Source organism: Molothrus ater, chromosome 2, assembly GCF_012460135.2.
Source record: "Molothrus ater isolate BHLD 08-10-18 breed brown headed cowbird chromosome 2, BPBGC_Mater_1.1, whole genome shotgun sequence".
Taxonomy (NCBI): Eukaryota; Metazoa; Chordata; class Aves; order Passeriformes; family Icteridae; genus Molothrus; species Molothrus ater.
Genome location: NC_050479.2, coordinates 9,446,629 through 9,460,309, shown reverse-complemented (window position 1 = coordinate 9,460,309; position 13,681 = coordinate 9,446,629). Strand labels below are relative to the sequence as shown.

Genomic DNA, 13,681 nt, shown 5'->3' with positions numbered 1-13,681 from the left:
ATTTTACAAGTATCTATGTAAGAGACATTTGGTTCATTCCATCTTCTCAGTAACCTGCTTGCAGTTATTTAAAAATATTTAATGTAGTCACTGCAAAAACAAATACTTTAAAAATAGCAAGATCCATTTTTGAAAGCATACTTTCTTCCTAAAAAGTTAGTCTTTCTAGCATAAATTCATCACTTTATTGATCATAGTGGGGACCTATAAAAATCAATAAACTGTCTTCTTCTTATATTAATAGAGTTCAGACTCACTCTCAGCACACAATATCAGCAATTTTTTAAAAATCAATATTTTCAAATTTTTCTTTTTAACTTTTTAAGATTAACTATTTCTGCTTTAGTAAGTCCAATATTGAATTATTCTTCTGGTTAGTAATCTAGATTGATTTGCTGAGTGTGATTATGGAAACCCATTAAACTTACGCTTTGATCAAAAAAAGCAACTTAATTTTTTATCCTACTTTATATTTTACTTTAAATATACTATTTGCTGGTTTTAGTCTTCTGGTGGGAATATTACTTGAGCACACTTAAGCAGAATCACAGAATGGTTTGTGTTGGAGGGGACATTAAAGATCATCAAGCTCCAAATCCCTGCCATGGCCAGGGACACCACAAACAGCACTTTTGTACTTTGTTGTGTTCTCACTAATCCTTACTTTCATGCTGGTAGAATTGTCTGTGTGCCAACAAAGTAGCTGGGGAACAAAGCTGGCTTAAAAAGAAAGAGCAAAAAATTCATTTACTGTTTAATCTGGATCGCCCCATCCAGTATTGCCATGCAGCCACATAAATGTGCCAGTGGAAATGAAACATGGTGGGACTATTTTCTAAAACACCATTTATTGAACTATAGCTTTATAGTTGTGTTAATGGGTGCATAAAGGAAAAAAACATTAAGTAGAATATTTTCCCATCTTAGCTAATTAAATACTTCTATGAGCATTTTTGTTGTTTTTCAGTTAATCCTTCTACTATCAATCAACCTACTTAACTCAAAGGCTTGTGAATAAATTAGTCAGAAAACATAATGTATTTTTCCTAATTACATCAAATCTAGCAGAACATCTGCCAGCTAACCACTCTACAGTAATTAAGTTTTTAAATAGAATTAGTCAATTTTAGTAGAAATAAACAATAGAAATCGGAATTATTACTCAGGATACCTCTAGGCATGTAAATATACTGAATTTCATTTGTACTGGCATTTCTTGCAAAAAAAAAAAAAAATCAAGTGAAACTTTAGGATAAAGATTATCATCCAATGTAATTATTAAATCCAGGCCAAAAATAGTTTCAAAGATAAATGGTAACAGGTAGCAAACAAATCTGTTTGACTGGGAGCAGGGGGAGAGAAAATTGTCCAAACTTTTACTCCTGAATTGAGACAGATTCCTGCTACTAGCTAGCTGCATCCCAAAAGGGCTGGCTGCAAGTTTTGATAACAGCAAGACTGAAATGGCACATTCTAAATCTCCCAGTAATGAACACGAGTGAGACAGAAGCCCCAGTTAGGCAGATAATGAACTGTGCTCTGCATATAGACTAATGAGATTGGGAAAACTGGAGTTGTGAAAAGAAGAGGCAAAAAAGAAACATTTCCAAAAACAATTCATGGTCTTGATGAGACAACAGGGGACTGACTGGAAAGAAGGTGAAAAAAATTCATAATTGGAGGAAAGATTTTGGAAGTGGGAAAGGTTCTGAAGAACAGAGAGGTGAATAGAGACAAATGCCAGTGGATGTCCAGGGACTTTGGATGGACATGGGATTCTCTGAGCAGCAGCACAGCAGGAATTGACTTTTCCCTGATGTTCCAGTGGCCTCCCTGACACTGAGGGAATGTGAACAGAGAAAACAGATTCTGTTTTCTGTGAAATTATCAAACAGGGCAAGAGCTGGTTCTGCAACAAACCCAGGATCCTGACCCACCACAGGGTGTTTTGTACTCAGTCTCACCCACAATAAGAGGTGAAAATACTTGGTAAAAGAAAATAACCAAGCAGGGTTAGCTTGGAGTGGATGTGCAGCCAAACACTTGTTATGGTTATAGAAACCTAAAACTATACTGCAAAAGGCCTCTGCAAGGGATCTGAAATGAGAGTGGCTCTGTTTGACTTGTTGATTCCACTCAGCACTTAAGGAAGTAGCATGCAGTCAACTCAGTGATTTGGGACCAACTTAACTCTTGAATACTTTTAGTAGGTTTGTTGTTTGTTTGTTTGGTTGGGTTTTTTAATATGTACTGGTATCATGTTGCATGCATGTAGCAACCAAGCATTTCAGCATTGTCTCCATCTTTGTTGTGACAGGTTAAGCCAGCTCCTGAAGACACACTGCTTGCTTCATGCATGAGGCATTTCTATATAGAAGCAGCAGAGTTTTGCCATGGCACTAATTGCTCACCACGTTTTAAAATTTCTTTCAAGTGAGTCCAGATTCACTGAGTTTTTTAAAACTTGATGTTCTTACCCTGATGAATCAATAGAAAGTCTACAAGCTTTAGCATTGTTTTTTTTTTGCCCATATTCTATTTTGCACCAAAGAAAACCCCCACCAAAAATATACAAACAAATTTTAAAAAACCCAAAAAAAACCAAAACAAAATACCCCACACCCATCAAAATTAAATATTTATTATATTTGAAGCCTCAATATTTTTTGTGGGATCTGAAAACTATTTTCCATACTGAGATAATCAAGGGAATACCTACAGCAATTCTACACAAAAATAACAAACCACTTATTTGTTGTCAGAATACCAAGCAGCTGTTACCATAAACTCCTCTAGGTATTTTTTTTTTATTTCTTTGATATGTAAATGATACAACAGACCAAGGAAAAATACTACACATTTTAACTCCAGTAATATTTTGGTTACATTCTTTGTCATAGAAAAGCAATGAAAATGTATTCTAGGAAAAAGGTCCATAAAGTGAAGCACAAACCTCACTGAAAACAGTAACCCTAACTGCTATCAGCTGTCCACTGTTGTACTTTGTGTACTTTCCAATATTTTCATATGCAATTTTTAAAAATTGCACAAAATTACCTTACTCCCATCTGGAGATAATATAAAATAGATTAAAGAATTGGCTTTGGGAAGAAAAATTGTTTGCAAGTATTCATGAGGAAAGGACTATAATTTAAGCTCATGAACAACTGGAGTAATGATCTGAAACAAATGGTATGAAATCCAATAATGGTACTTCCAGCAGACTACAATTAATTAAGAATAATTCATTATGCAAGTTCTAGATGGAAAATTGGATAGAGAGAACTTCTGCAGAAAAGAATCTGGAGAAAAACAGTGAATCCAATAGTGTGGCAGGAAAAGCAAATACTGTGCTGGCATGCATTTACAGGAGAGCTGCATCTTAGGCACACAGACTGATCTTTTCATTTGTGTTTGTTTCCAGTAAAGTCTCACCTGGTACAGAAACCACCAATGGCACCACACTTCAGGAGAAGGAGCAATTAAAGGGGTTTACAACAAAAAACCTTGAGCTGAGTACACTGAAAGACTGAAAGAATGGAAATGTTTTGCCAGGAAGGTGGAGCGAGAGAAACCAGAGAAGATAATAATCTGCATATATGTACAAAGTTACTAAAAAACACATTATATTTTAAAAGAGAAAAGGATGGACTTAACCCCAAAATTTCCCATGCTAGAGTTCATGTTAGACAAAAGGAAGCTCTTTCAAATGGAAATGGGTGGGAAATCCTGGCAGATGTTTCCTTAAGTGCATTGTGGAATCTCCTTTTTCTGGGATTTTTATAACAGCAAATACCTGTTTAGTACACTAAAGGTACATTCAGATTAGTCTTTCTACATGAGAATAAAGCAGATTATTTCTGGTCTCATTCTCCATTTCTGGGATTTACTGTGGGTTCTTTTTAAGTTTCACTTTTTTTAACTGATCCATCATCTGGATAAGCAGATATATGATGTGTTGGAATTATCTGGATAATAAGAACAACCTGTGTCACCCCTGTGACACTGCACAGTGTAAAAACTGGTCTTATACCAAGAATTAAAATATTTAAAGGATCAAATTTCTGTTGAATCTACTAAGTTCCAAAACTATTTTTTATGAAAAAAGTAAGAACCACAATAAATCTTTAAAGTACTGTATTTCTTGTGAAGGTTATTCTGCTGTTTTCACAAATAATAAAAAATTGAAATTCTTGACATAACTTGAAAAATCCTTATATCTAAGGAGGAAAAAGAAATACCAATGATAAATCTTCAGTTACATAGCCACAAGCAAAATTTTCAAATTCTGAGTTACTGAAAAACAGAGGAAAAATACACATAGTTAAGCTACTATTATATATGAATTTTCAAATAAACCAAATAAATTCTCACGAAAATCTTGAAACTGATGGCCTTTTGTGATTAAAGGCATGAAACAGGGCTTTATAAGAAAGGAATAAATTAGACTATTTTACTAAGAGTAGCAATGGAATGGTGCTATGACAGCAGTCTGTATAAGTAGGCAGGACACCAAGAGTAGGAACTAGACATTGTTAAATAGTTTAGAAGAATACACAAATTCGTCAGCAAAAGAAGAACCAAGTCACAGTATTAAGCAGCAAACCCAAAACAAAGTATTTTACACAGAATAGAGATTTTATATTTACTTACTGCTTCAGAATACTGTGATAATACAAGTCTGCACAGGCTGAAAATACAATTAAATTCACAGAATGGAAATCTAGTACAGCATCACACAACTGCCACCTCCACCTGAAGGCGTCCTGAATTTCAAAGCAGGAAGACTCAGAGTATGCATAAAGAATTTCTGTACATTTGCAGTGTTACTCATCTCTAAGCAACTTCTTTTGAAGGTAGAATACTGAGCTACATTGACCTTTAATATATCACAGTACCTCCTTTCAATGCAAACTAGTGCAATAATAATGGTTCACATTATTATACAGCAAATTCTTACTCTGGAATCTGAAAATCTCTGGAGGTGGAACTAATCTATAGCTATAATAATACCTATAGTCCTGTTTCAGTAGCTTAAACCTGGCACTGAATAATACAAACATTTACAGAAGAAATATGTAGCAATAACCTTTCCTGAACATGCCAAGATTGGAACCAGAACAAGTTTTGAAATGATAGTACTGAAGTATACAATCCAGAGCATAAGAAAGATGAGATGAAATATGCCTTTGAATAATTTTTGAAAAGGTTATTATTTATTACTTGAAACTAAAGATTAAGAGATTAATAATTTATCTGCCTTCAGAACATAAAGTATGTGTAGCTACATTTATCTTAACATGGCAAACAAGTTAATTTTATTAGAGATGAAAGAAAAATTACAGTTCCTCCTTCAGGCAGGATGCAGGATACAACTCTTGCTCATCAAAACTGATAATTATTCATCTAAGAATGCTTGAAATATCACTGACAGATCAAATTAATAGCCCTGTCAATTCACAATTCTAAGCAGAAAAGTTCAAGAAGCACCACATGGGGCAGTAACAGAGATGCTGGGGAAATGTCTCATTTATTCCCATCTGTTGCAGAACACTTTTACCCTGAGGCATGCAAATTCATCTTTCTGCTCCTAAAAATAACTTCCCATAGTCTTTCTATGCAGTTTTGTTTTATTTTCACTGATTCTTATCCTAAACAATATCTTCAACTGATGAATTTCTGAGGGTTTTATGTATCATGGAAGAGCAGCATTACTTTATATCAGTCCCCATTTCCTTGGACTTCAACAGAAAACTTCCCCCACCAGGGTGAGGAAGCCCCACCAAGTTCATGTGACCCCCCAGCACCCTGAACATCCCAACAGCTGCACCACTGCTGGAACCTCTTGCCTTCCCTCATTCATTTCTTTTTACTCTCTTTCTTTTCATCTCACCTCTTTATCCAAAACCCACTGCCACATCCTTACAAAATAGGTCAGGGAATAACATATCCACTTCCACAACAAGTGTGTGATTTATACTAAAGCTTTATGAGTTTTTGCAGACCTTGACTTCTTTCATTCCTTTCAATCATGAGTATTTCTAAATCTTGGGTGCTCCTTTCACCTTAAGGGTGGGACTCACACCATGGCATTTCACTAAGACATCATTTAGATTTAAAATGCTACAAATCACAGCAAATCCTCACAGGTTTGCTGGCTTCTAGACTGGCTTCACAATTATTACTATAATGCCTGTGTTTTTTATTTAGTAAAACAAAAGTTAAATACTGCTCTTAATGAAATTTATTGTTTGATACTTAAAATAAATTAACAGAATCTTTCTCAAACTTCACAGGCTGAAATATGTTTTCTCTTCAAAAAATATCTGATGTTGTATTACTAAATCCTCAGCTATACCACACTCAATATATATATATTCCCCATGCATTGCAGAAGTGGCATTAATTACACAAATAATCAGAATGCATATTTATTCCAATTAACATACAACAGTGCCAAGTTCCCTGTTTGGCTAAAAGCAGAATTGCTGTTTAGATATCTCACAGTGTATTGCAAGTAAGTAAAACTTCTTTCTAAGCATTTGTCTGATTTCTTCTCTTTAGAAAATTATGGTTTTGAGGACCAGCATATATTTATATACATATATGCATTTTTTCATATAAGCATACATGTCAACAAACACACATAGGTATGTATATATATGCATCTATGTACACACAAACATGTACAAAATATACATAGGCCTTAGAGTTTACACTTTACTTTCTTTTTTTAAAGATCTTTTTGACAGGTTTTGCAATATGAATCCTTTGAATATTTTCAATATACAATTCCAAGGATTACCCTTCTTCATACTTTCATCTACCTGAAGCTGCATAATGCCAGACAGTATAAATTATACAAAATAATTTTTATACTACACAAAAATCTAAAAAGTTAAATGAAACATGAAGTTCTGCTTACTTCTCAATAACATGTGGACTTTAAACTCAGAAAATAGTTATTTTTCTCTTTTTTGTTAAATAAAATTCTGATATGATCTTGTGGGTTTTTCAAGTATAGGAAACAAACATGGAGTGTTCAAATCAACAAAGAAATGCAAGCAGGACTGAAAAGCCTATTTATTGGACTCCTTATTTACATCTTATGTTTCATTCTTATGTTCTGCTGTGCAGATCAAGAAATATATCACAGAAAAGTCGTTTAAAACTTTGCAATTTATATTTCAGGAAATATTTTCCAGGATTTATCACTCAAGAACGATGTTCTCTTTTTTTCTTTGCTTCATTATAAAAAGTCAGACTTTTTATAATCATGATAGCAGTTCATCAGATAGTCTTTTCTTCTTTAATTCAGCCTTTTATTAAGTAGGTGAAAAGTACGAGTCATTATTTTGGAAAATACTGTTTTGCAAGGATTTTAAATGAAAAAAAAATACATTAAATTAAACAAGATTCTTGCCTTCCACCCTGTAAGGGATGGAAGTATTCTTTAACTCTAGTTTCTCAATTTTCTCTGAGAACTATTAAATTGAGAAGCAAAAATCAATGGACTTCCTAAAAATCCCTCCTAAAACTGGGGAAAGAAAGGAGAGAAGACAGAGGACAAAGGACAAAAAAAAATTCATGAAAACTTAAGAAAGAAAAAAAAATACTACTGAATTCCTATATCAGAAACAACCTGAAATAAAATTCTACAAAATCAGTTTTAAAACAAGAATTCTACTTCACTCTCATACAATTTTTTTAATATCTGTAATCACACACTAAAATATCTCCTCCCCTAACATTTTAACTCAGATGTCATATTGAATTGGTATCAAAATTAGAAAATTTAAAAATTTAAACCACAAAACTCCCAAGCTCATGAACAGGGACGTGAATAAAATGCACAAAACCCAAAATTTTCCTAATTAGAAGTAAGAATCTTGCAAATTGCCACCTATGCCTAAGATTTCCAGACACATCGGTGCTGGCAATAGATTAGAATTTCTCTTCCCTCTTAAGCAGATTTTCCCAGTTAAGTGAAGATGTATCTGCTCTGGGGACAGCTCATGAATCTCAGACATAGATTGACTCTTCAGGTATTGCTGATATTTACTGGATGTCATCTTCTCTAAAAATTTTATATTAAATATAGAATTATCTATTCTTTTCAAAATCTTCCTGCAACATACTGAAGAAAATTCCCTATTTCCAAAACCATAATTTGTCTTTTTTACCTTGGTAAGAGTCATAACTAATAAGGAAGAGACATACAGCATCTCAGGAGACAATTTAATTCACCAATCTGCAAGATTTTCTACCATTTAGGGACTACAGGATTTGAATTACAATATCCTTTACTCTAGCAGCTCTTCAAGAGTTTTTCTTGACTGTTACTTTTTCATCTTATTAGCAGTTAAGTCTTTCAGAGAGAAATGTTGAACAGAAACATGAAGATAAGGAACACTAGAAGGTAAACTGAAAATTTATTACACTCAAATAATTAAAGCAATTAATTATTCCTCTGTTATCATTATTATTGTTCATATAATGCCTTAAGTGGTACTGAATCTTATATTTCATTCCTAATTATAGTCTCAGCATAACAGGCATAGCTGCATTTCACAGTTTTATGGCATTTGGATTCAAGTTTCAACCTTGCTTGCCAGTTTGTGGTCAATAAGATGTGGTACAAAGCCTGCCCTTCCAAAACACATGCCAAGATGCTTTTAAAACATTTATTTTTCAGTAGCAGTAAGGAGAGAAGACGTGGAGACACTAATCGCCTCACTAATGTTCTCTCTAAGCTATTAAGATCTTAATTCTTGCAAGAGGAGAGTTCTGATGAATGGCATAGTTATCTCCAGCTTCAGAAGAGTGTAATAAAGATGAATATTTGAAACCTCTCTGCACTGCAGTAGCTTAGGCTTTTCTCACTGTCACATTTCACTTTAAGGAGCTTAGGTATCAAAGGAAAGACTGAGAAATGTGGCCTGGATAGATCTTCATTTATTTTGTGGAAATTGATCACCCAACAGACTTTTGAGCTGAAAACAGCAGGTCGATACATTTTGCTAGTCAGGGCTAAGTATTCAAAGCAGAGTATTCAGAAACATAAATGTTAAGCAAAAAGTGGTAATTGCTCTCTGATCTACACTGTAGTAAAATTTGGGGGGGAAAAAACCCAAAACCCCAACTAATCCTTCTCTAAAAATTGGCAAATAATAAAAACCAAAATTCAAAACAGGATATTTGAGACTTTCAGCTGAGATGCATGAACACTTAATATATACTCTGACATTTTTCCTTATGACACTTAATTTCCTCTGGAAAAGCCTGCTTAAACGCTTAGTTTAAAGCTAACATACATTAAAATGTCAAAATATCTGAGTATAAATTTAAGGATTGATCTTAACATCATAAAACTTAAAGGATCAAAAGTATATCAGATTATTAAATCTGCCAATGTATATAAGCTCTCCTCCAGTGCATGATCTTAAGAAAGAAATTTAGACTAATGATCCCTGGGGGACATTACTGGTCACCAGAGTCCAGCCAGACTTTGTGCCACTGACCACAACCCTTTGAGCCTGGCAGTTCAGCCTAATTTCAGTCCACCTCACTGGGCTCTTAACTGGCCTGCACTTCACCAGTTTGGTTTTGAGGATGTTACAGGAGGCTGTTGAAAGCCTTGCCCAAGGTGACATGAACAACTCTCCTCCATCCACTGAACTGGCCATGTCATCATGGAAGGCAATCAGATTCATCCAGCATGATTTTCCCTTTGGAAATTACTCACAAAAATGTTCCTGTACTCTGTATGCTCGGTAATGTTTGCACAGATTATTTACTCCATTAGCATCCCAAGAGACGAGGTGAGGGTGACTGGCTTTGAAGCTTCCTGGATTCTCTTTCAGATGGGAATGACATCTCTCCCAAACGTCCCCTCCTCAGATTGTCCTGACCTTTCCAAGGCTGTTGAATGTGACCTTCTAATGACATTGGCCCCTCAGCACTTGGTGAACCCCACTGGGTCCTCTGGGCTTGTGTTTGTCCAGGGGCTCCCCAGTCTGATCCTGCTCCACCAAGGCCAAATCTTCCTTGTTTCAGACTTTCCCATCCACCTCAAGGGCCTGGGATTGCTCAGTTCTCAATCTCAAACAGCAGAGACCAAGGTAAAAAAAAAGGCATTGAGTCCCTCAAGTTTTTTCTGTGCTCTTTGCCTTTAGATTCTTTGCCTCATTTGGAAGAAAGAACAGCCCAGTAGCACAAACCTATTCATTCTGAGGCAGCAAAAGCAAAACAGGCTAGAGGAAAGTGAAGGTTAAATAGAGAATTCAAAGATATAATGAGGCAGGTAATCTCTGAAACAAAACAGTGTCAGATCACACAACTAGACACTTTCATAATGCAAAGACATAACAGTAAGACTACGAATTTCACAATTTTTCAGAATCTTCTCTCTTTATTTTGGCTTATTAGATTTTTCCCAATGCTCATTTATGCCATTTGGGGAGAGAAATGGAAACAGAAGCAAAAGAAAAGGGCATGCTTATGTGCATACATCAAGTTATTTTTGTGTGCTCTACAGAAAAGAGAATACAGCACTCATGAATCAAAAAACCTATAAAGAAATTGATTTAGCAAGGCAGTATCTATAACTTCCCATGTGCAGGAAGTACATGGGAAGTTTATATACATATAAAGTCTGCCTTTTCATTCCAATCTTGCACCTCTCTGAAAACAGAAAAGTGTAATTAAGTGAAATTGTAAGTGGGAACTGTAATGCAGATAAATGTCCCCTGGCAGTAACCACAGAATTCATCTTCACCTGTGACCCAGAGTCAAAGCTACAGTCAGATTTGCACTAATTAATATATCAACCTAATGAGTTATCTGTACTGACAGCGTGATTTAGCAGAAGTTATAATTATTTTCTGAGAACACCAATATTGTAATTAAAGTGTTCTTCTTTGGTGCCAATTTTGGCGAGCCTTTAGAACTAAATAATTGTAAAAAAAACGTACTTTACAATTGCTGATCATTATATGATGGCTTACTAAAAACAGGTCCCTCATTTTTATATTATAATTCATTACCTACTCTTAGGCAACTAAAGTAACACTTTCAATAATTGGCTCCTTCAATGCATCCTTAATACATATTCAACTTGGACATCTGCAGCTTTTTTGTCTGGTAATGTCCACTAGATCTGCATTTTATAATTCACTCCTTAGAGACCATAATTCAATTAAGAGTTAAATGTTAAATAAGATATATTTTGGCACTCAGATTCTCCCCACTGAGCTCCCACAGACCAGAACAAGGCCAGCCACACCTCAACACCCAGCTATTACTGGAGCCTTGCAATCCAGAGAACATTTGGGCATGGGGAATTTATCCATGCAGCATTTACAGTGAGCCACAAGCCTGGCCAGGCAGAGCCATTCTCTCTGCAAGTTGTCATCTACACACAGAGGCTCACAAAAGCCCAGCAGAGCAGTGCTGGCAGCTCTAAGAAAGCTCCACTAAAGCAGGCACAGATAATAAGAAATAATATACTGCAAATACACTCAGGGCATGGTATTTAGCTAGGGAGCTCCCTGAGTTAATCATAAGACCAGGCCCCAATATTGCAAAAAGAGCCAGTTTCTGTTGGATGCAGCAGGCATAGACTAACATATCAATCGTACCAGCAAAAGTACTCAACATATTTGAGAATAGCCATTACAATTTGCTTCTACACAGTAAAATGAGAAAAGCAAAGGGATATTCAAAGCATATGCAAAATAGAGATTCTGCCCAAATTGGATTTATGGAAGATGACATCCAAATAGATTATTCATAATTGAGAGGAGTTAGAAATCGCTTGAGGCATAAAATGACACTAGAAAATTTTTTCCACATGTGGCTTAGGAGCCATTCTGGAAGTCATCCCTGCTTATCACCACACTGGCCTTTCTTGTTGTACACCACACACCCAAAATTACTGCTGAAAAGGGAAATTAAGTTAGGACCAAAAAGCAAAAGTAAAAAGTCGTGAAAGAAAATAGAAATAATTACTAGTGGTTGAACAGTTTATCAGGTTTGAATATCAGAACTGACTAGATCAGTCTTAAATGGAAAGGGTAATTTTATCTAGCCTTAGTCAAGCAACCATGAGAGTCAACCTGCTCTTGCAAGCAGGACAGGATTTGTAATCAGGAACTTTGGTCTCTACTGCTTTCCCAAATGTCATTGAATAAAGGACATACAAAAATATTCTGAAAACTCTGAAAAGCTAGCTCTCAAACATGTGCTCATAAGCACACATAGTAACAACTGTGTCTGACTAGAAACAGGAATATGAAGACAAAGCAATTACTGCTAGCACTTCCTGACAGCATTAATGGAAAGAAGAAAGTGAGAAGGTTCACATCACCCTTTATTCCTAGTTAAAAACTGTAACACACAGAAAATCATGAATAGTGCTAATCAAAGGATGCTGATCTTGGAACACAGAAACACAAGGAAAAGAAATACATATGGGTAGGCAATAACTTATAACAACAAATACTTTCAGAGGCAAGTTGCCACAATATCTCTATGAGTAACAATTGCAAAAGTCTACAAAAGGAGTATTAGTAGACAGAGCACAGTGAAAGAGTTATCTCACCTCTTTCACTATCTTTCCACACAATTTTTCGATTTTTCTCATAATTTTTATTCAACCAGATGAGGATGGTTCGTTCATATCGAGAATACACATTACTGCATAAAGGTTCTGATTTTATTCCTGGCATGTTCTGCAAGCTTTCCGAGCTCGATGGGTCAGGAACCATACGGGAAGAAACGCGTGGAAGAACAAACACCTGAAATGATGAAAAATGTTTTCAAGCATGAACTGTAAAAAGAATTTCAAGCTGACAGATAAAGAAAAAACCAAACACTTCAAACTCAAAAGGTTTTCTAATTTAGGGAAGGTTTAGGAGATTGTACATTAGCACCCACATAACCACTACACAGGATGGTGAAAGGTCTCAAGGGCAAGACAAGAAGCTGCTGAGATCACTTGGTTTGTTCAGCTTGGAGAAGGCTGAAGAGTGACCTCACCACAGTCTACAAAATCCTCAAGGAGGGCAGAGGAGAGGAAGGTGCCTATCTTCTCTCTCTGATGATCAGCAATGTGGACACAAGGAAATGGAATGAAACTGCAACAGGGCCAAGTTTAGATCTTAGGAAAAGGTTCTGCACTCAGTTGGTGGTCACTGGACCTGGGAAGTGGTCATGGCACCAACTCAGTCAGAGAGCAGGGAGCATCTGGAGAATGCTCTTGGTCATATGGTTTAGCTTAGGTAGTCCTGTGAGGAGCTGGGAGTTGGAATCAATGCTCCTTATGGGTCTCTTCCACTTTGAGATATTCTCTGAGTCTAAATATTTTTTGTTTTCAACTTTTCTCTAAGTTTTGATGAACCCTGTGAAACCACTAGGTCATCTGTATTCCAAGGATTACTCTGCAGATTCTACCCAAAGCTCTAACTGCTGAACTACTTACACTGATGTCCAGCACAATCTATAGAACCATTCAAATTGTATCTTCATGACCCAGTTGCTTATTTAGGTCAAAATTACACTGATTGTTTCTCCTGAAAAGGTTCACATTAAAGGTCTAAAATAAAATTCAGGGCAGAGTTGGTTTCCTGGGCTGCAAGTGCACGTGGAGGGCTCATGTCCAGCCTCTCATCCACCAGCACCT

The 13,681-nt window shown here is 35.8% G+C and overlaps 1 protein-coding gene across 1 annotated transcript in view; it reads right to left on the bottom strand.

Moving 5' to 3' along the window:
• Positions 1 to 13,681, bottom strand: part of CFAP47 (cilia and flagella associated protein 47) — a 261,429-nt gene that overhangs the window by 186,592 nt on the left and 61,156 nt on the right. Inside the window, exon 33 of the mRNA XM_036392854.1 lies at positions 12,602 to 12,797. Within this exon, the coding sequence (XP_036248747.1) occupies positions 12,602 to 12,797 (196 nt within the window). The remainder of the gene's footprint in view (positions 1 to 12,601; positions 12,798 to 13,681) is intronic.